This window comes from Nylanderia fulva, unplaced genomic scaffold, assembly GCF_048542155.1.
Source record: "Nylanderia fulva isolate GAGA-0341 unplaced genomic scaffold, ASM4854215v1 Scaffold33, whole genome shotgun sequence".
NCBI lineage: Eukaryota > Metazoa > Arthropoda > Insecta > Hymenoptera > Formicidae > Nylanderia > Nylanderia fulva.
Window position 1 is genome coordinate 1,048,233 of NW_028190400.1, and position 23,193 is coordinate 1,071,425.

General features: G+C 32.1%; 2 protein-coding genes across 7 annotated transcripts; one reads left to right on the forward strand and one right to left on the reverse strand.

Annotated features, from left to right (window-relative positions):
* The first annotated feature begins 8,486 nt into the window (after window positions 1-8,486).
* On the forward strand, window positions 8,487-22,092 carry Oga (O-GlcNAcase). 5 transcript variants are annotated; one of them, XR_014925216.1, is made up of 16 exons: window positions 8,487-8,928; window positions 9,079-9,130; window positions 9,591-9,924; window positions 10,007-10,451; window positions 10,735-11,321; window positions 11,388-11,708; window positions 11,791-11,965; window positions 14,248-14,301; window positions 15,599-15,684; window positions 15,771-15,940; window positions 16,105-16,300; window positions 16,392-16,551; window positions 16,771-16,943; window positions 21,192-21,395; window positions 21,485-21,525; window positions 21,868-22,092. XR_014925216.1 is itself a non-coding variant. In XM_029316110.2 (13 exons), the coding sequence occupies exons 1-13, from the start codon at window positions 8,859-8,861 to the stop codon at window positions 16,905-16,907; spliced, it is 2,787 nt and encodes a 928-aa protein (XP_029171943.1). In that variant the 5' UTR covers window positions 8,487-8,858; the 3' UTR covers window positions 16,908-18,966. The 5 variants fall into 5 exon arrangements, 3 of the variants coding, with proteins under 3 accessions (XP_029171943.1, XP_029171944.1, XP_029171945.1); XR_014925215.1 differs by having other exon boundaries at window positions 21,485-22,092; XM_029316110.2 differs by lacking the exons at window positions 21,192-21,395; window positions 21,485-21,525; window positions 21,868-22,092 and having other exon boundaries at window positions 16,771-18,966.
* Window positions 18,243-23,154, reverse strand: LOC114941208 (uncharacterized). Of its 2 annotated transcripts, XM_029316109.2 has the most exons (13): window positions 23,037-23,154; window positions 22,385-22,658; window positions 22,094-22,307; window positions 21,776-22,020; window positions 21,445-21,634; window positions 21,183-21,338; window positions 20,836-21,007; window positions 19,906-20,010; window positions 19,747-19,829; window positions 19,548-19,612; window positions 19,402-19,454; window positions 19,206-19,326; window positions 18,243-19,134 (listed from the first exon to the last, which is right to left on the reverse strand). In XM_029316109.2, exons 2-13 carry the CDS (start codon window positions 22,568-22,570, stop codon window positions 19,051-19,053), a joined length of 1,674 nt encoding a protein of 557 aa, XP_029171942.2. In that variant the 5' UTR covers window positions 22,571-22,658; window positions 23,037-23,154; the 3' UTR covers window positions 18,243-19,050. The 2 variants fall into 2 exon arrangements, with proteins under 2 accessions (XP_029171942.2, XP_085341126.1); XM_085485000.1 differs by lacking the exons at window positions 18,243-19,134; window positions 19,206-19,326; window positions 19,402-19,454; window positions 19,548-19,612; window positions 19,747-19,829 and having other exon boundaries at window positions 19,949-20,010; window positions 20,241-21,007.
* Window positions 23,155-23,193: the final 39 nt, after the last annotated feature.

Sequence of the window (23,193 nt, forward strand, 5' to 3'; positions counted from 1 at the left end):
CGCGATGAGGCTGCACTATTATACTTGTTTTCAAGTTTAATGATTACAGTATCACGAACATGATAACGTAACGAAATAACTAACTTGTATCATTTAAATATTTTTCTGAGGACGTTATTAAAATTGATTATATTATTTATTTTGATTTATAAAATTATTTGTTGTAATTATTTACTTCTCACGTAACTGTATACAATGTATAAAATTTCTGTTATAATTTACTCTAAGGTTCGTTACTTTTTAATTGAAAGTTTCTTCTCGTGTTTTTAAAAATTCAGTATAATATTCCTTCAGGATACGTATTCACTCTCGAGAAATCCGAAAGTTCCGCTGAGACTCGTTTAAGAACTATATGAGCCGGTGGAAATAAGACGTTCTATTCTAGTTTTACGTTGCTTTCGTGTAATATTTATTTAAAAATTCGACACACTGATATTCACTGTCAATAATCATAATAAAAATATTTCTGAATTTGCGATTCCATTGTTTGGCATCGCGCATATTTAAATAAATATTTTAAAATGAAAATAAATACTAAATTGTTTGAGATTTTACATTAGATTTAATTGGAAACAAATAAAAGAATGATGAGCTTTGTAGAATTATTTAAAAATTGACAATGATAAACATACACTCAGCTTTAAAAGTATGTACATAAAAATTGGTTCAAAATTACTGTAGATAATAGCGCTTTTGAAGATTATTGAATCTTCTCCATTTAATTCTTTATAGAAGGCTTTTTGCAAAAAAACAATTGCATTAAACTGTAATAAATTTTAATAGCTAATATGTCACTTTTTATTAAATAATTTTTTAAACAATAAATAATATAAAATAAATAAATTCTTTTGTGACAGTTATTATACAATAAAGACTAACTTTTTTTTTCAAAGTAGAACATAAATGTTTAATGTGTAATTAACATGGTTATAAATTTAAAAATATATTCTCACACAACTGATATGTAGGCAATACATTTTCTAGCTAGTTATTAAAATAATATTTTCAGTTATATCGGGATATAACTATATCACTAATGTAAATATAACTTCTATCAATATTTCTCCGTTGAATTAATTTAAAAAAAATAAGGCAATTTGCATTAAATTTTATTCAAACTGCTGAATGAAGTTGGTATTGCAGTACGATTTTCTGTAAAGCCAGCACATATAAACTCTGCATTTTAATGAAATGCAGAATACTCGATCGTGGGCGATGTATTTTATTAAACTTGCCTCATATAATTTTCAAGGAAATTATTTAAGTATATTAAAATATATATCAAAATCAACAAAAATAGACATAACATTTATTTAAACTGTAATAGAGAAACATTGATTGTGTTATTCTGGCTAAAATTAAAATCAATTGTTAATAAGTGTTATTATTATATTGTAATTTCCTATATTTGTTTTGAATGAATTGCTTGATTCTTAATATTTGCATACATCTCAAAATTGGTGTTCTCTTTAAAAGAGCGATTTTTGTAGATTTTTTCCAACTCTCCTCATCATTTTTGATTGTTAAATGTTCTATAGGATCACGCGTTATCTCTCGCTCATTAAGGCTATATACCTATTACCGAATAATCTATTTTCCATCGCATAGATACGCACCTGACGATCTATCACGATACAGTGGCAAACGAAATTCCGCATCGGCGGTGATTCGTCATCCCGTCCCGATCTCTCCCTCTCTTTCTCGGTCCCTGCGCACCCTGTGCAGGCGCAATTAAGCCCGGCGCCCTCTCGATGAGTCGTTGATGAGATCGGATAACGGGTCTTAGATTGTATTAGTGTATCACAGTCCGCGAATCCGACACGCGAACACCGCGATCAATCATTATTATCCCGATCGAACACACTCGCGTCGCGTGCCGCACTCCTCGCCATCGCGCCTCGCATCGCGGCGCGATTCATTCATTCATGCTTGTAGCAGCCCGTTGGCGATTCCCCGTGAGAGCGCACGTGGGTGCTTATCCACCCCACCATCATCCGCGTATCCTCGTTTATATATCATAATATCACAATGGACGATTTTTTTCTTGTTTTTCTTCGTTAATAGCTCCCGACGACTCTTGTTTTTTTTATTTTTTATTTTTACGATACGTGTGGTAATAATCTTAAGCTTAGAAATCACAGTCGCGAATTGATAACGGGTCCTCGTGCGTGCCTTCTTGCGCGGTGTTTCCTCGCGACGTCCTCGCCATGTTCTCGTTGTAAACCGTTGAACGTGCAACTTCCATCTTCGGGGTGGCTTTCTCGAAGAAGAAAGAGAGAATCTATTTTCCTCCCTTTTTTTTTAATCCTCTCTCTTTCGATTTCTCTCTATAACCCTCACCTGGCGACGACTTTTGTCTTTTACGGAGTCGATCAAAGCTTATACAATGGGTTTTTTTTTTCGGGTTTTCGCGTCGACTGCAACGACGACGACGAACCGCGCTGTTTATTCACCCCCTGCTGCGATTCCTGCGGACGGATTGCTGTGTCTTCCTCACCTACAAATAAGCCCGATCGCCGATTCCGGTATCCGACACGACGGCAACGTTATCGATTATCCTCGCGCTCGTGTGTTTCTTCCCGGTTCTATATTCCCTGCAGAAATTTTCCTTCCGACGATGTATATGCGCGAGATTCCTCTCACCCTTGACTTCTTTCTTGTTCTTTGGGGAGAAAAAAAGATAGGAGAAGGACTACCACTCGACGACGACGTCGGGTCGCCAAACGACGCGACTGCTGAATCGCCGAGAACGTCGTGTGGCCACCGGTCCCGTTGCCGTTGCTGCGCCGTTGGCGACTGCCTGTTGTCGCTGGTCTCCTTCGTGCTCGATCACTGCCGCGGCTGATACCAGGCGACGACGACTCGTACTACTGTTATCCGCGCTGTGGCGCGAGTCCGCGCGCGAGCTCTTCCGCGGTGTCTTCGGCTTCCTGGGGGAGCGCGATGCCATCGTCCTCCCTGCGTCCGCGCAGCTCGCCGACTGTGTGCCGGCACACACGACCGCCTCTCCACGGGCTCCTCGTCTCTTGACGACCGCCGGGAGCGCGCGCTCTCAGTTGGTCGCTTGGTGCCGCGACGCGACCGGCGAGTTCCAGGGGTAGATGCTCTTTCACCACTTCCTCGCGCCAGTAATTATAAATAAAATAGACCTCGGATCTAGATTCGGAGATTTGTCATTGCCGGATGCTCCCTCGTTGCTTTTGATGATCGTGGAGCATTGGTGGATCAGTTTAATCGTCGCTCTGATAGAAATTAAGGAGAAAGATTGATAAGAGATTCGGTGCACATCAGATTTCGGTTTAATTATGTGTCCGAGAATGGATGTGAAGGATGTCCGAGGAAGGAAGGGGTGGTCTTCCTGCTGTCGCACAACGAATTGCTGCTCGCGCACTCGGTAACGTCGATATCGGGGAATCTCCTTGAGTTCTTGAAAATGTCACCACGAGTTCTTACGCGATGACATGTTCACCCTTCGCTCGCACGATGTTACACGTATATGATCGCGTTGCGCTGTTCCTCCGTTGCACTATCACTCGTTCGCGACAACTCGTCCTCTTCGTCGTGGTGGATGCGACCGCGTCATCGCGCATCATCCGCACTCTCACCAAGAGGTAAAACCCGTGGACCCGTTCGGTGACTGCGATACCGTCGTCGTTTCGTTGTCGTCTTCGTCGTCGTCGTCGTCGTCGTCTTTGTCGTCTTCGTCTTCGTCTTCGTCTTCGTCGTCGTCGTCTTCGTCGTCGTCGTCGTCGTCGTGAGGACTCTCGTATCGTCTTTGGTGGAGAGGCGCCGTTGTCCGGGGATGATCCGACCCGAACGAAACCCGATAGATAGAATGGATAGACGGCGGGAGAATTTTATCGGGTGACAGCTCTCTCTCTCTCTCTCTCTCTGCGACTCTCAACGAGGGAGGATTTTGTCTACCGAGAGCGCGCGACTCCCCGACAACGATGATGACGAATCCGTGAATCGAGCGCGGGCGGAAACTGGCTGCACGACGTCGGTCCCCGGCTGGCGAATTCCATACTCTGAATGCCACATTCAGCACCACGGTCGGGTCCTCCTCCACGTTCCTTCGCCTTTCGCGCAAGCTCTTTTCTCTCTCTCTCTCTCTCCCTCCCCTCTTCCCTTTTTCTCTCTTTCTCGCCCACTCGAACCTCCTTCCTTGACTTTTGTCAGGCTCTCTGTCTCTCCCTTTTTCTTCCTCACCACCTACGTTTTCACTCTCCTTTTCTTTTTTTTCTTCTATCTTGTTCGACGTTCCTTCCTCATAGATTTTTTCCCTTCGTGCTTACTTATCACACTTTCCCTCACATTTTACCATTTCCTTTTTCTTGATCTTTTCTCACTTCCTTTTCTCCCTCCTTTTAACCCTTTCTCGCTTTCTTCCTTTCCTCGCCTCGCCCAATCGCACTTTCGTTTTCCGTTCGCGCGCTAGTCCCTAGCACTTTTTTCGGATTCAGAATTCATAATCATTTCGCAACCTTATCGAGGGATACTAAGCAACTTTTCTTTTTATTACTACAAAATACTGTGAAATAAAATCGGTGACGTTCACACAAGCCCTTCGGTTCGCCCTTATCGATTACGACGCATGCTACACAGGTTTGCGAAGGGTCTCGTCCTTTTCAATTTCCATCGATACGAAGAAGAAGGTTCACGATTTCCTCTCGTTCGTTTACTCGTTATTCTTCCATGTGTGTGTGAATTCAGCGGAATATACAGTGATAACTCACGTAGAAGGCGGGAAACGTGCGGTGTTATATAATGCCTATCTGTCTGCTTGTCTGTCTATCTGTCTGTCTGTCTGTCCGTCAGTCTGTCCATCTGTCTAGATGTGCGTGCGTGTTTGTATGTGCGTCTGTAGCAGCCGTGTTACGTATACAAGTGTAACCCCGACACGCCGATGTTGGGCGGCTGATAGCCGGCCTCGCACTGCTCCTCCGATATGGCTACACGGCGTACAACGGCAGCGACCTGGCCTGGTGCGTTCTCCACTCCTCTCGAATCACCCACCCCGCCACTTCGCTCCAGTCCGGAGCAAAAAAAAATCACCACCCTCTCATCGACGACCTAGGCGCCGCGTCGCGACGCTGCCTGGAAGCGATTCGAGCCCGGTCCTTTGTAGTTTATCCTTTTATCGAAAATTTCTCCCTCTTTTGCAGTTTTTAAATATTTTTATACGGTTCTTGATCGAAAATATATAATACCCTAATATATAATGCCCTAAATTTCTAATTTCCGTAAAATATATGAAAAATAGATTATTATACAACTTTTTAATTTATAAGTAAATATTACAAGAGCGCATATATAACTCGTATATCTTTTATGAAAGATGTATTTATCTAAACACTGTAATCTGATATGTTGGATTATAATGGATCCTTATTGTGATTGAATTAAATATTTTTATAGTATTTCTTGATTGAAAAAAAATATAATATAATACGCCTTAAATTACTAATTTGCATAAAATATATGGAAAGTAGATTATTACAATTTTTAATTTATAAGTAAATATTATAAGAGCGCATATATAAACCGTAGAAATATAATGTTTTTAAAAAGATACATTTATCTAAACAACACTGCAATTTGATATGTTGAATTTTAAATGGATCTCTATTATGATGGAATTAAAGATCAATTTTTATTAATAGTAAACTTTGATTTTTTAACAATGCACAATGCACACAATCCCGACTGATATAATACTATTTTTTCTTTTTAATATTGTTTTCTTTCTTCTGCTCTTTTAAGAGGATATTGACATTTATATCACATTCACTTAATTAATCGATTTGAAGATATAATTACAATTGTTATTATTGTATAATTCTATTTGAAATTGTTCCAATATACACACAGAATTTTCTTTTAGAATTTATTTTGAAAATTATGATAATTGTGAGACAATATGGTATTGGAAGAATTTTATGAGTTTCTCTAATTAATATTTATTCCAATAAAAATATTAATATCTACCACAATAAGATATAAAATATGTTCGATTCATTAATTTACTATGAACATATTAATATATGTTTTATTGTGGTAATAATTAATCAGAGAAACTCTTATAAAATTCTTCCAATATTATATTATCCTACAATTACCTTGATTTTCAGGGTAAATTCTAAGAGAAAATTCTCTTCGTGTATATATAAAATTTCGCTTTTTTTTATACCTTATTATTTTAATCGTATTTAATAGCACAGTATATGTTCGTAGATAACGTTCATTATTAATATATTATGATCATAGAAATAATTATATTTCAAATAATAAATTCTGTATTAAATAATAACAAACTACAATATTTAATAATCTTTAAAACATAGTTTCAAAAACCACAGAGAACATCACTGATCTAATATTAAATATCTTAATATTAATAATAATAATAAATATGAATAAATGTTTGAAATATTGAATAAGCAGAGCATGTCTATAATTAATATTTTATCTGTTTATTTACCACAGATTTGTGTATGTGTAACTTGATTAAAATCCAAAATTCTCTTTGAATATATGAATAATTTTTTTCTTCATTCAAATATTAAAGTCTACATAATTATCTTCTGACAAATCTTAATTTTAATTTAAATTCCGTCTCTCGATTCAAACATCTTATGTCTCAAGGCTGATGATGAAAGAGGAAGAGAGAGAGAAGCAGGGAGAGAATACGGAAGCGATGTCTCCAATCGAGCGCGACGTCTCGATTCACTGCTTGTCTGACTAATGCGATACCGTGACTACTTACGAGAGTGATTGTAAATTCGTGCTTATATTCTATATTTACTCTTTTATCGGAAATATGATATCTGTTATATCTCAAATTGAAAAATTATATCAATATTTTGTATGTAGATATGCATAAAAGTTTTGATTTTGTATATACTTTTATTAAATAAAATTTAATTGTTTTTATAATATTTATTTTTTCGATAATGCATATTCTCTCAGTTAATATCGTAGTAGATGTAAATCCACGATTCAAGTAACATTTTGGGATAAATTGCGAGGTTATAATGTCGTTTATGACAATATTAAAGCTCATCAAGTAGAAATATCGAGCGATAACACCGGCGAGAAGCGACTGATACTCTTATTTATATATTCGCGATAATATCTAAACAGCTTACCTGATCTATTATCATTTCTAGCATTACTGATAAATGTTGCACTAAGGATGATATACGTTACACAAACACACAAAACATAATAATAATTACTAATTATTTTTAAAGAATATGCACTACTGTCGAGAGATACCGCGCGTTAAATGCTTTGAACATGGCGTCTCGTCACGGTAGAAGATAATACTAGACGCGACATCTCGGTTGTATTTAGAGAAGGATTCTTATGCCTGTGATTGATGTATTTTTGTAGATGCATCACCTGTTAAACGTCACAGCTACATTCTAGGTGCGTTCGAAAATCTGCTCTACTCCGACAATTAAATTTTCGGACGAATTTTTGAACAACCCTAACAATTTGACAATGTCATAAATGTTTTATATCAAAGATTAAATATAAAAAAGGTTACATTATATATATATATATATATATATATATATGTATGTATACTTATGTATGTCTTTCTGTCTAAAATATTTTGTCGAAATACATCGAAATATTCTTATTATGTTTTGTTACTGTCGCCTATAATCACATTATTTCAAACTTTCCTGTCGAGAATTCTTTCCCCTTATTATATTTATAACTCAATTTATAATAATTAATTACACACATTATAATATATCATATAATATATAATATTATTATAAATTGAGTTATAAATATAATAAGGGGAAAGAATTCTCGACAGGAAAGTTTGAAATAATGTGATTATAGGCGACAGTAACAAAACATAATAAGAATATTTCGATGTATTTCGACAAAATATTTTAGACAGAAAGACATACATAAGTATACATACATATATATATATATATATATATATATATATATATATATAATGTAACCTTTTTTATATTTAATCTTTGATATAAAACTGACATAACTAACTCAATTTATAATAATTAAATACACACATTATAATATATCATATAATATATTATATATATATATATATATATATATATATATATTATATATTATATATTATATGATATATTATAATGTGTGTATTTAATTATTATAAATTGAGTTATAAATATAATAAGGGGAAAGAATTCTCGACAGGAAAGTTTGAAATAATGTGACTATAGGCGACAGTAACAAAATATAAGAATAGTTCGATGTATTTCGACAAAATATTTTAGACAGAAAGACATACATAAGTACAAATTAAAAATATGCTTTACCATGACAGTTGATCTGACAGCTGACCTCAATTTTCACAAAAAAGTTCTCTCCGCGACTGTCAAACGGATACCGCACATCACACAAAGGAGCACCTATCTACTTCTCCCAGTTCTCCCGTGTCTCTTCGATAGGTCGATTCTTCGATAAATCGACAGATCGTTCGGTGGTATCGATCAGTGTGCATCGGGTGCAGTCTGTCAGATTTACGGGCTTCCGCGCGCGCTCCCATACTTTCTTGGGATCTCGCTTGTCAGCTGTGCTCGCAAGTTATGTCAGTGAGATTTCTGTGTCGCGTCTCGTAAATGTAGCATAACACGTATGTCAAACACCACATCGACTTTATTGTCGCAACGTCGTACTGTGATCTCTCTCTCTTTCTCGTAGACTCTATTTTCCTGATTTTTTTCCCATTTCTTTCTCTCCCCTTTTCACGATTTGTGTGTGTGTGTGTGGTGAGTGTGTGTGATATACATCTCGGGCCATTTTTCGACCTCCTTGATCCCAAAACAAACGTATCTCTCGCAATGACCGAGACAAATGGGGCCGCGAATCTGAATACGAAGAATGGCAATTTCATCTGTGGTGTTGTGGAAGGTATATAAATACATCATGCAAAATAGTTTAAAAATATTTGTAGTGTATTGTAGTATTTTTGTGGGAATGCTATGTCTACTACGAGCAAAAGACGACGAACACTTGGTAGTTTTCAATCCTTTAACTAGATGTACATTTCCTTATTTACAGGTTTTTATGGTCGGCCATGGACCACCGAACAACGAAAGGATCTCTTCCAAAAGTAAGTCTCAAGAATAAATTTATGCTGGAAGAAAATTAATGGAAATGAGACGTTTATATTTGTCAAGAGAGCACAACAATTGACATATTTCTTTTACTGTCCTTAATTTTAATTATATATAAGTGTTTCAAACATTATTTAGATATATTTTTTGAGATATACCTTAAAATTATTTTGTGCTATAAGACTATCTGTCTATATTTTTCATATATTTAATTATATAATAAAAATATTAATATTTTTATATCAATAGTAAAAAAGAAATGTGATATTATTGTTCAACTAAAAATTCATAATTTGCTATTGTCTGTTTTTCTACTTTCAATTCTCAAACTTGTTTTCTAAGTACATTAATTCTGTTTTCTCTTTTCAACTTGAGCATTATATTAATATTACTAATATATTTCATATATTAGTAATGATATCAATTGAATTATACATGTTCTGCTGAATTATGCAGATTGAAAAAATGGGGAATGGATTCTTATCTATATGCACCAAAAGATGATTACAAACATCGTGCTTATTGGAGAGATTTGTACACTGTCGAGGAAGCAGAGCATCTAACTGGTCTGATCACAGCTGCAAGAGAATATGGGATAACCTTTTATTATGCATTATCACCAGGATTAGATATCACGTATTCCAGTTCAAAGGAAGTCACTGCCTTGAAAAGAAAACTGGAGCAAGTCAGTCAATTTGGTTGTACAGCATTTGCATTATTATTTGATGACATAGAACCAGAAATGAGTGAAGCAGACAAAGAAGTGTTTCAGTCATTTGCACATGCTCAGGTATGTATACAATACTCAAACAGTCTAATAATATACATTTTTAATATTTTACAATAATATTGGGTTTTTAATTGTTTCTCAGGTTTCTGTCACAAACGATATTTTTCAACATCTCGGTCAGCCTCGTTTTCTTTTGTGCCCTACACAATACTGCGCGACTCGTGCAATGCCAAATGTCGCGTCTTCAGAATATCTCAACACTCTTGGAAGTAAATTAGCTCAGGAAATCGATATAATGTGGACTGGACCTAAAGTTATATCAAGACTTTTAACTGTAGAATCCATCGAAGAAATCACAGAAGTGCTCAGAAGGCCACCTGTTATCTGGGATAATTTACATGCTAATGATTATGATCAGAAAAGAGTGTTTCTCGGACCATATTCTGGTCGTTCTCCCGATCTTATACCTAAACTTAGAGGAGTTTTAACTAATCCTAATTGTGAATATGGAGCAAACTTCATAGCAATTCATACATTGGCTCAGTGGAGTAGATGCAATGTGGATGGAAAAAGAGATCTAAGTTTAAGTACGTATTTTTATTTTACATTCTATTTTATAGTTTTTTTTGTTAGATAATAAACTTCTAAACAAGAAAAATAACAGGCAAAAATGTTTAGATCGGGAATCGAATTTTTTGTTTTCCAGACAATCGTTCTAGATGATTGAGTTATATTAAACAATTGTCATGTTTTTTTACATGTATCTAAAAATGTATAAGAAGGAACAAATAATGTAGAATAAATATAATTTAACAGTCATATATTAACATTAAAGATTTAGAAACTGATGAGAATTATTTTATATTCTAGATGATACTGTGTCTGCAGATATTAAATTAGAAACTGAAACAGAGGATGGCGTTCTCGGTGAAGATGTACCATCGACGTTATCGCCGAATATGTATCATCCTCGACATGCTCTAAAAAGTGCAATAAGCGAATGGATATTTGAGTTTAACAAAAAGAAAGCAGCTTGGGGTGTAATAGTCAAACCGCAACCGTGTGTTGCGCCTACGATACCTATTCCAATAATACCTTCTGTCAACACTTGCATGAGTCTTACATCGACGACAACAACTACGGTTCCTGCCACATCTACGTCTGGAACAAATTCTAATCACCTTCAAGCATTGGCGGAAGTTGTTTGCTCAACTGTAACAGTTAGCGATAGCTTCGTGCAGCCTTCATCTGGACCTGTGATGAATTCTTTAGTATCGGACATAAAGGTGGTCAGTGAACCCGTTTTGACTACTTTACCTACTAATATGAGTGGTGATCCACCGTCAACGGGGTTATCTTCCATAGAACCTATGGATTGTAATACGACTCCAAACAATTCGCCAGCGCACATAGGAAAAATTGCAACGGAAGATGACGCTATGGTAGATAATATTTCTGTAAGTTATTGCAAATTTTTTAAAATTTAATTATGCATGTATAATCGTGAAATTTTTGTTTATCAGACGTGTAGTGAAGCTTCCGGGAGTATGCAAGTGGAAGTAGACGGTACTTCTCCCACAGTTAATGGTACACAAATGATAATAGAAAATGATAGCGAAAATCATGAAAATTCCGATAACGCAGACACAATACCTCAAGAATCCGTGGATATCGACAAGGAGCTCACGCACGAGGATCTGTCACTTCTCTGTGATTTATTTTATTTGCCGTTTGAACATGGTGGTCAAGGAATTCAATTGTTGCAAGAATTTAATTGGTTGAAAAGTAACGCGTATGTTGTTATGAAAAAGTCTAAAGAAGAAGAATCAGCCTCTGAATCAGATGTAAGTTACAATTGCGAGTAAAATTATTTACCTATTTATTTTTTATTTATATTTTACAATTTTGATATTTTTTATCTTTCAGATTCAAGAATGGCATCTTCGTGCAGCTAGATTAAACGACATGTGTAATGGAGTAAACAGATTATTCCAAAGACTCACATACTGTAATAATCGCGAGTTGCTATACGATCTGTATGCGTATGTATGGGATATGAGGGGAGTTGTGTCTCTCCTAAATAGTTACGTGAAATGGCTGGGTAAGTTGTATTTGTATATTGATTCATATATGAAATATTATCTGATATATTGACGATATTAAAATGTATATTACATTAAAGATCTCTCTAAGAATAATCTGTTTTCTTGACAAAGCAAAATATATTGAAAATAATTTATGACATGAGAATTTGTGAAAATTATTAATTGGAATAACTTCTAGAAAATATAAATGTGCTTTTATGTACTTTAAATTTACTTAAAATAATATTTTTAATTTTGCAAAATTTTATATTAAATTTTGTCAGATATCAGAAATTAATATGAATCAAAATAAGAATTGATAAATGATACAGTTTTGCTTATTTTAATACATTATAAGTACATAACTACAAAAAGAAAGTCAATTTGAGATGCTGATATGCTGGTATAAAAGTATGCATGTGCAAGTCTATGATATTAGTTTTCCTAATTTAAAATATATACTTGTGTCATATATTTGCTTTTGTAATTGTTATATATCTTATAAAAATTAGTCTTTCCTAAAACCAAATTTATATCCATTGTACTGCAGACAAATGCTGTTGTTTCACCTTTTCTCTAAAAATATTATAATTTATTACTTATATATTTCAGAACAAAAGTGTCTTGAGTATTGGTAAGTGATTGTTCTTATTTTTTGTTATATAACTTTATCTTTTTACAAGGAAAGTATTTTTGAAATAATTTTATCTTAAAGTTCAGATGTTTATAATAATATATTGTACTCTTGTTTTGTTGTCTAAAAGATCGCTCAATATTAATATAGTTTTACTAAAATTTAAACTAAAATCTTGTGATATTAAGTATAATATAAATTATTTATTATAAATATTTGAATATATTATATATTAAAAACTACATTTATATGATATATTGGTATTGTAATACTATTACAAAACTAATATAATAATTGAACTATTTCTTTGTAAATTAAGATATTGTGCTGTGAAAGTTTGCTATACATATCTACTTTTTAATATCCGTAAATTACTGATTGATTGATATAACTTTCCACATAATTATTTGCTTTATTATAATATATTTGATTTATATGTATGCTAAAGAAAAAAGAAAATTTATATACATTTAATTTTTAAAAGGTCATAGTTTTTGAGACCATAATTCATTGTTTTAAGAAATATCTAATATTTTTCAAATTTATAATTTTCTTTTTTTAAAAACTGATGTAAGAAAATGATAACTTTGATGAAATAACAGAGTGGATATTTCTTTTGCTTATTTATTGTATTTATAATATAATACAATATAAATTATTTTCTAAATTCGTGTAGTAATTTGTAACACTATTATCAGTAATATTCGGAAATGCACATACCACATTCTACATATTCATATGAACGCATAATATGCATTTGTTTCTGCGCATTAGAAATAAATGCATTATACTGCTCGTGTAGGAAAAATTTTGCTGTAAGTCAGAATTACACACTTAATATACATAAATTTATACTCACACACATTAAATACTCTTTGAGATAGAATGCATAAATACAGGAATTTATCGAAATTTATTATATATTACATACGCACGCATAATTGCTACTTGTCTGAAAAATTTTGGCAATTTTTAGCTATTTTTCATTTGTAACTTTTGTAGCTTTTTTAAAAGCGATTCTGACTAATAGCCGCTGATTCATTTTCGCAATTATCACATAGGCAAGCCACATCTATTCTTTCAGTTTTAATGAAATTTACGCTTTATACAATTAGCTAAATGTGTTTTACATTTGTAAAAAGTTTTACCTGTACTTTAAATTGCTTGATCTAACTTTGACTCACAGGTGACATATCACTGATTATGAAAATATGAATTGAATTGATGTGGTTTTCCCATACTGGCGAAGAAAATCATTTGTAGCAATGGCGAATATGGTGATTTTTATGAGATGGCATTCAACAGCATCTTTATGGAGGAACAAAAAAATATGCTGAATTTAAAAAGTATTTAAACCAGCTATTAACATATCAATTGACTTTTTTTACAGAGAACACAAAGCAGGAGTATGTTTATGTATGAATATTAAAATTATTGAAATTGAAAATTGATTTGCCTTAATGTTTATTATCTTTTAATATTCTTTTTTCATGTGCCAAATTATTTATTACAAAATTGAGGTGAAATTTAAATTTAAAATTTAAATCTTGAAATTTTGTTTTAGAACAAACATCCTCCTGCAGAATGTATAAAAATGATCAGGATCAATATAGCTCAAATTTATTAACTAACTCGTACTTCTGTGTTTTTTTGTCTTGTTGATAGCGTTTGGCAGATTTCCATCTACGATGACGACGTATACCCAGGGCAGCTACACATGTATGCGGTTCAAGTCTTTGAGTAACATAGCAGAAAGCGCGCGAAATGATAAAATTCCAAACATTGCAGCGATAATTGCGTGATTGAAACTTTGTTTGGGATTTTACAAAAGACTCTCGTTTAACTGGCGAGACTATCGAGTTGAACGAGAAATATGCGCGTAGAAGTGGCGTTTTAATAGCTCGAAAAATCAATGTGTATAAAAAGCACATTCATTTTCGTGTTAATAAGCGATGGACGTACTTCTCATGATAATTTTATTACTAATATTTTTATTTCTACACATTTATATAACTCATACCAGTTTTTATATGAATGTATTATTAATTTTAATGATATTGAATTTTCTAAATTTATATTTAGAAACAGAGTGTGCAGTTGAATTAATAATATTCAACATATATTGATTTTAATATTTTTGCATCTTTGAATTAGGTCCATCATTAATATGTAGAATTGGCACAGTTTAGCAAATAGGAAGTTATAAACTCTTGAACATCTCCCATTTACAAATCTTTGGTCATTTGCGATAAAAGATAACTCTTCCGATTTTTCTTTTAATATATGCTAATATTTTATAGATTGGCAAACAATGGTATTGCAGTAAAAAATATTTATTCTTTTTTTTATCTTAAATGATCAACTACTCTCCTTTTGCCAACTTGCCTGCACTAATTTCTTTTTTACTTAGTTTCAGAAACTATGTTCTTTTCAGGCGTGATAAGAATTTTATTTCAGGCGCATATTGGCAAACTGGACTATTTATTCCAATTTCCCTGCATCCTAATCCAATGCTTCAAGAGTTTAACATTGCGCAAGCTTTGGTGCAGCAAACATCTGTGTAATTCTTTTTCTCTATTTACTAATGTCAACTTTTTTTTTAATCAAGCAAAATTTGGATAACTAGAATAAAAAATTGATATTATTCAATTTTTTCAATCTCATATTATTATTCTATATTGCTCATGCTATATAGTGTCGAATATTTTCAAAGATTATCTGTCAATCTGTTTTTTTAAATCTATAAAACTTACTGCACCTTAGTTGTCCGATTGGATGGATCATTCTTTCTCTCATGCTGTAATTGACATGAGAAGCGGAAAGGCATTCCAAGATAAACGGGAGAAAGAAACGTGAGACAGCTCCAATCGAATTGTATCTTTGCATGTTAAAAATTTAAGCAAAATTGATGCTCAAGCAGTGGAAGCCAATTGAAATTAAATTATACGCATAACGCGCGAATATTTAACTCAAGCGTTTCGATTTATTAAAAATGATTTTGTGTTTTGGGCTATAGGGTTTTCAAATGGTTGGAAAGAAACATTCATGAGTGGAGACCAAGAGCCATGGGTTTTCCGCGGTGGACTTACAGCTGATTTACAGGTGCGTCATGGTTTAATTCTTTTATTGTTTAGTTAATCATAAGAATGATGAGATATATTGAAAAAATATATTATTTGTGTGTTTAGAGATTAATTCCAGTGGACAGTGGTAACGATTTATTCGTCTATAAAGCACCGGAAGTGCCCAGTAGTAAAATATATGCGATTCGGCCATATTTACCTAGCGATGAAGAAGCAGTCTACGCAGTGTGTAATCAAATTAATAATTGTGCATCTTCATCAGCTGTTGCAGACAGGTATAACATTAATATATGATATATTAATGCACTAGAGAATACATATTAATTTCTCTTTTCCAAGAATTTTCTGCTTCTCTAGCAAAAGTTCAGAATTCTACTGCATATAATCAATTTTTGACTAAAAAAAAATTATTTTGATAAATATTCTTTTTATTATCTAGACTTGTTGGAGGCTATCTAACTTTGAGTCCAGAATTGTGTATGGTTGTTGAGGATGAAAGTGGTGTAGTGGGTTATGCAATGGCTGCGCTGAATGTAAACTCATATAATCAGAAAATGGCTATTTCTTGGATTCCTGAATTGCGAATGAAGTATCCCTTAGATAATAGCATTAGTGAATTGCCACAAAATGTTCAGGTATGCGAATATTAATGACTTTTTGTATGCATTTGTATTATTTTTGTATGATTTTTTTGTACTAACGATTTTCAAATTAAAATTTACGCAGGATGCCATACAATATTTCCATTCATTTATTCCGGATGTGTCAGAACAACTGTGCAGGCAACATCCGTCGAGACTCATGTGTACTGTGTTACCAAGTGTAACAGATCAGTCTATTTGTAAACGTTTAATAACTTGCATTCTTGCGGCTTTAAGAGCAAACGGTACGAACTTTTTACTGCAACATAATTAATGAAAATTTGACTTATATTAAAAATTCAATTGTTAAACATTCTTCAGTGCATAATACATAGATTTTTAATATTATATTAATATTATATTAATATTATATTCAATATTATATTAATATAATATTTCAATATATTATTCTTTATATTTTATATTTTTTGAATACTAAAAAAATGTCAATATATGGGATTCAGGTTCTTTCGGAGTGCATACGACGATGTCGCCAACGGATAAAGAATCTCATGAATTTTATGGCAAACTAGGTTTCGTTGATTTGAATCCGGCACACGAGGAATGCCCTGGAATCAAGACTATGTGTAGAAGTTTCTAACAAAGAATCAGTGCTCCGGTAATCTTCGTCAACAAGGTATATTTACTTGGACCATCTCCTAAAAAAACCATGTTTTCTTAGGATAATAATTAATAGTCTAAAATTAATAATCTAAGAGAGACTATTAATAAAATTGAGCGCCTTGGTTTAAATTGTAAGCACGCCAATGCGATAAGATTAAAAAAATAAGTGTACTTCAGAAGTACATTGTGCAACCAGATATCATTAATATTTTGATGTATAATCTTATAGTATCAAACTCTTTAGAAATCTTTGTTTGATACAAGTATATACATATGTACATATGGCACAACTGATGCAAATTAATATCATATTTTAATATAATGATATTTCATTAATCAATGTAATATCTCGGAAGATACACTAATAAGAATATATATATATATATATATATATATATATATATATATATAGTGCAATAAGCAGATTCGTTTTCAACATAATATATGGATTCGATTTTTTCCTTTATTAATAGTCACATATATGTATATGACAATTCAGTATCTCATTGGTTTTAATAATATGTATATATAATTCTGAATAGAGAGAAACAGAGAGAGAGGGAGAAAAAGAAAGTGTGTGTGTATGCGTGTATGATGTGAAATGTCATGTGTTCATTAATAAGTCGTTTAAACTCTTATTAATTCATTAAAAACTATTTTCTTATCAAAATCATATATAAAAGTAATCGAATATAATTTTGAAACACATCTTTCAAATGCTTATAATATATATTATGTAGCAAATATTCTATAAAAAATGATATATGATTTAGATTTTAAATATATAATTCTAATATAAAAAAATGCATAAGTATACAAAAAAAATATATTTCTTAGTATTTACTGCTCAGATATGTAGTATATTGAAATACATTGGAATTTAGAATTTTCAATGGGAAAGCTTTTTAGATCTTATACATAATTTTACCTTTTATAGTTTTTATTATAGATTATCTTGATCCGCTTTACAATTACGTGTGCAATACATGTATATGTTACAAAATGTGATCAAATATATAAAAAATTTTTATGAAAAGTATCATTCCTTTATCATAATCAATTATTGTTGAACATATGAGCAAGGTATTGTAGATACTATCTTCCATATTGAAGTCATATATTCGGCATTATAAATATGCAGGAGATTATACATTATTATTTTAACTTAATTTAATCCTTTTGTGAAAGCGCACTATTAATTGACATAGAATGTATTGATCATTAAAAGAAAGACACTTTTTATATCACGAGTAACGTCATAAGCAAATATAAAACAAAAAGCGCAATATTGTAATGAGAACAAAAACGCACGTTATATATATACACAAAATTAATTTTTCTTATTGTATCTTTATTAATAAGTTGACCATTATCTATCTGTATAAGTTATAAATGCATTAGAGCGTGTGAAATGTACAGAATTAATATAAGTAGTAAGGATATATAAAAAAAAACTAACCACAACAATATAGATTATTTGTCTCTATCGATGGTACTGATTACAGTAACAATTTACTGTGCTGTTTGAGATAGTTTTCCAAGAGAATCCTGTATATTATATACCTCCAAACTTTATTACGAGATTTGATTAAGTGCCATGTACAAAAAAAAGAAAGAACATCCGTAGTTATCGCATAAATATTTGCATATATTTAGTGGTAATAATTGTGGCTTTTAAGATTTTTATACTGAATATAGCGATAACAGCAAAGTGAATCGAATGCACTGGCGAGGAGATTGGAAAGAATGCGTGCGAATTTTCTCATAAATAATTTCAATAATATTTGTAAGTGTATTTTTGACATACACACACGTCTTTTTATCGTATGTATGTTAATAGTAGATATGATATGTTCGTTGAATATAATACAATTTCAGTTTTCTTATCTTATAGAAAAAATGCATTTCTTATAACGATGACATATGTCTGTCCAATTGTCTCGACAAGTGCTATTGAAACTGAACATGAAATTAATATTGTAATACGTGCGTGTGTGATTAATACCGTTTTATTTGAATAAATACTTCAAGACTGATACTGAGCTTAGAATTTTTCATAAATAGTAATAGATCAAAGTAGAAATCTCTCCGAATAAAAATCAGAAAAGAAAACATTGAGATTAACTGTTTGGAGGATTCATCGGAGCGGATATAACTTCGTTGAATCTTCTTAAATTTTGAACTTCCTTTTGAAAATGCGAGAGCTATAAAAATAAATCGAAATAGTAATTATTTCTTAAATACATTTTAACGCGCGAAAAAAAACGCAATATACCTTTTTAATCTCGGTTTGTAAATATTTTTGTTTCGATTTAGGTGTCAATATTTCTGAAGATTTCGTAATGTCAAACTTTTGCAAAGATCCTAGTAATTCTTGAATCTTGTTATTTATATTTCTGAAAGATAATATTTGAAGTTATAGGGAAGAATTACTGTGTGTAAATGTATATTATATCATTTATATGACTTACTCTGGTGCAGCAAAGTTTAATTTTCCACATATCTGATTAATCGCATATTTTCCCTAGATCAGATAACAGTTAGAAAACTTTGTGTTTACTAAATTCTTTTAATTCATTATTTTCTCAGATAAAATATGTATATTAAATTATTATACCGTTTGTTGTGGTTGTTTTCGTATCCCAGGATAATCTTTAATGTCGATTGCAAACGGAATATCGCCTAATAAATAAATACATCATGAATCATAATACAATCGCGGATATTTTTATATTTTGTATTCATGTTCCGATAAGAAAAGAAAGAATTATAGATATTACTTTCTTTTTCTATCATATGGGAAAAATATTATATACCTTCATTTCTTTTCGATACTTTCTCCATGCTTTTACTAAAACTTCGTTTATCACGTTTCCATTCTTTTATAGCATTCGAGTCTCTATATAATACAATTCATGTATATGTGTATGTACATTATTTGCGATTATTGAGAAAAATTTAGATAAATGTCTTACTTAATTTTCTGAATTGTTGCCGATTGTGCACTGAACAAATCTCTCGCTTTAGACATCCATTGCAGTCGTTGTTCCATAGCAATATTAGTTCCTTTATTTTCGCATCTAAACGTAGAAAATACTAATTGCATATTTTTTATATATAATAATAAAACAGATTGCGATAGAGTAATTATTTATAGATTTTTACGAACAATTTTAAAGGGATTTGCCGTATATATAATAGATAAATTGTTGTCAACATTGTCTTTAAATTTCGTTAATTCTTCTTATTAATATTTTATTATTATTAGTGAAAATATAATTAATATGATATTGATCAGAAGTTGAGATACCTAATCGGTTTTGATACCAAGATAATTCTCTAAACATGATAATATGCAGCGCGAATTTTTCAGTTGCATCGGACGCAATTGCATTCTTTGCATGTCTTTTGTAACAATATCGAAAACTAACTCCGCGTGTTCAGTATTCCTGCATTTTTTTTTCTCCTCACTGAATACCGCGGTATTACGCGATTTTGCAAGCGTAATGTGTTTAGTCTCGTTACTGATCGTTTGAATTCTACATTCCTTTCCAGGATAACGTTTATATGTTATCAACCCTGTAACATTTCGCCTAATGTAAGACGATCTAGGCGAGGGCCCGATTAGATGCAAAATTTTCGCATCCACTTCGACGATCTCTCTTCTGATGCAAGATTTGCTGACATCCTGGCACGAAGTTATCATTTTTAAAAATGAGTGTTGCTTGTCGTGTTTTTTATCCTGATTATCACTTTCATTTTCCTTCATGCTTCCTTCATTTTCGTTCTTGTATCGGACGTCAGTAAGATTTCGCGCACATGATGCGCAAAGAGAACTCGTTGCATCATCGTTATGCGTATCATTTATTGGATTCTCCAGGAAAGTGTTAATTTGCGAATTGTACCTGTTACTGGGTTTGTAAGCTCTGCTCCTCTTCCTGACTGAAACTCCCTTGAATGAACCGCCGATATCATTCGTGCTTTTTGACGCTCGTTGCGAAACTTTTGATAATTTTCGTCGCTTTTCGTGAGGAGATTGATAACACAAAATCGTTGATAAGTTTGGTTCAATTTTTTCTAAAATAAATTTGTTTTGATTGTAATTTATATATTAGCGATTATAGCAATTTATTAGCAGTTTGTTTCATTTAAATAATCGTTGATTAATTTAAATGAAATTCGTAATGTGTATATATATATATATATATAATAATGTGGAAATTAGAAATATATAAATTCGACATATTCTTACGATCCACAGATATCGCTGGCTCATCCGGATGCAATTTATTCCATTCAGTACGAAGATAATTGAGAATACTGGAACATCCAAGAGCTATAATATCCTTTGGAGGTGTACTGATAGGATTATATGCTATATTGAGTATTTTAAGATTTGGTACCAGGCCTAATGGAACAAATATTTCCATCATTATTTAAAAAAAAAAATTCGAAAACGATAGAAGTACATAATTGATAAAATAATTATTATACCTTTACTCAAATTTACTTACATAGTTCTAATGGCAATTTCTCGAATTTATTTCCTTGTAGCAGAATGCTCTCCAGCGAAGAATGCGCTCGAATACTCGTAGGTAAATTTGTCAATTGATTATTTCGAACGTCCAGCCATTGCAAATGTGGCAAAGAAATGAAAAGCTCTTTCGGGAGCTCAGAGAGATTATTATTTTCTAGATATAGCATCTGAATGAAAATGAGTAATAGAAAATATTTTAATCTTCAGTCACTTCATAAATATTTGAAAAATTTTTTGCATACAATTTATAATTCTAAAAATTATTCAAAAAATTTTTATATTAATTCTAAAACTTATTATAATCATACTTGTATTGTAGGATATTTCTCGAGCACTTCAATGGGAAATGACGTAAGACCAGTGCTCGTTAAATCTACAAATGTCTCGTTGCATATTGCAGATCTATTTGGCGGTGGTGTCGAGGGTGAAATACACACATCTGGAGACTTCTTTTTTTTCTTTCCTACTATCGAGGAAACGTCTGAAGCGCTATCCGGTAATACATCTTCGCTAAGTGAGAGATAGGAATCGTTCCCTTCGTTGTCTTCCGGATCTTTTTTGCATATATAGTTAAAAAATGATATTAAAATATATATATTCGACGAGAATAAATTATGTAATTTTACCTAGGGTGATGATTTTAGTATTATGATCTTGTGTCTCTTTGCCGGAAAAAGCGCTTGTATTTTCATGCAAATTACTCGCTGTATTTGCTTCGAAAATAATATCGAATCCAGATGATGTTTCATCATTTTCTAGTGCTTCCCATTCTAATGCTCGCGAGGATCTCACCGGAATGTCAATTTCGGAATTTTCTTCCTCGCTTTCAACGTCATTTCCCTAAAAATATATAAATAATATGAAGATATGGTTAATTTACTATTTTTAAATTTATTTTCAAAAATAGAATTTCGCACTTGCACTTCCGTTTCCTGAGATGTGTCATTGCCATCCGTGTCCACGGTTGATTGTTCGCCAATTAATTTCTCTACATTATTCTCCACGTTGCTTACACATTCGTGAATTGATAGAAAATTTTCAGTTTCTGGTTTCTTAGACAATCCGTAATATTGTGTGAGAAGATTTTCCGCGATATCAGACATGTCGAAACTGAACGACAAAGTATACGTGAATCGAATATAATATGAGTAATATTCGACAGTGATCACGATCCTGTTGTTTATTTGTTACCTAGGCAATTTTTCAGCATTTAATAGATCAATATATATTTCACAGATATTGATTTCTAACTTTATATAATACGAAAATAAATTCTTTATTTTTTATATACTTCTATTTTTTTTAATATAAACAATTTTTTAAATGTTGATTATAAATAATCTCTATTATCCCTATTACATTATAATAAAGTATACGAATATTTATACGAATATAATAAAGTATACGAATTTGTATGTCTCATGAAATTAGAAGATACAAAATAAAATTAAAAGAATAAAAAACGCAATTATATAGACATTAATAGAATCTCAAAAACTATCAGATCCTAACTAAAAGAATTATTTAAAACAACATATTAAAATCATAAATTTTTGAATCAGAACGTACTGTATTTGATATTCATCGATCATCACTTAATTAGCTGTTAAACAGCTGTCAAACGTCAAACTGACAGCAGCAGCTGTCAAAATACCGCTGTTCATTGAAAATTAATAATCATGATGCGTGAATATCTAGATACGATTCGTCAAACCGAAAATGCCTA

What these genes read in the sequence shown, in the direction of transcription:
- Oga (XM_029316110.2), top strand. Translation starts at nt 8,859, where the DNA reads ATGACCGAGACAAATGGGGCCGCGAATCTGAATACGAAGAATGGCAAT. An exon ending in CTATGGTAGATAATATTTCT is followed by an intron (nt 11,322 to 11,387) that starts GTAAGTTATTGC and finishes TTTGTTTATCAG; the next exon opens with ACGTGTAGTGAAGCTTCCGG. An exon ending in TAGTTACGTGAAATGGCTGG is followed by an intron (nt 11,966 to 14,247) that starts GTAAGTTGTATT and finishes TCTTGTTGATAG; the next exon opens with CGTTTGGCAGATTTCCATCT.
- LOC114941208 (XM_085485000.1), bottom strand. Translation starts at nt 22,570, where the DNA reads ATGTCTGATATCGCGGAAAATCTTCTCACACAATATTACGGATTGTCT. An exon ending in AGAAATATCCTACAATACAA is followed by an intron (nt 21,635 to 21,775) that starts GTATGATTATAA and finishes ATTTTCATTCAG; the next exon opens with ATGCTATATCTAGAAAATAA. An exon ending in GCCAGCGATATCTGTGGATC is followed by an intron (nt 21,008 to 21,182) that starts GTAAGAATATGT and finishes AATTTATTTTAG; the next exon opens with AAAAAATTGAACCAAACTTA.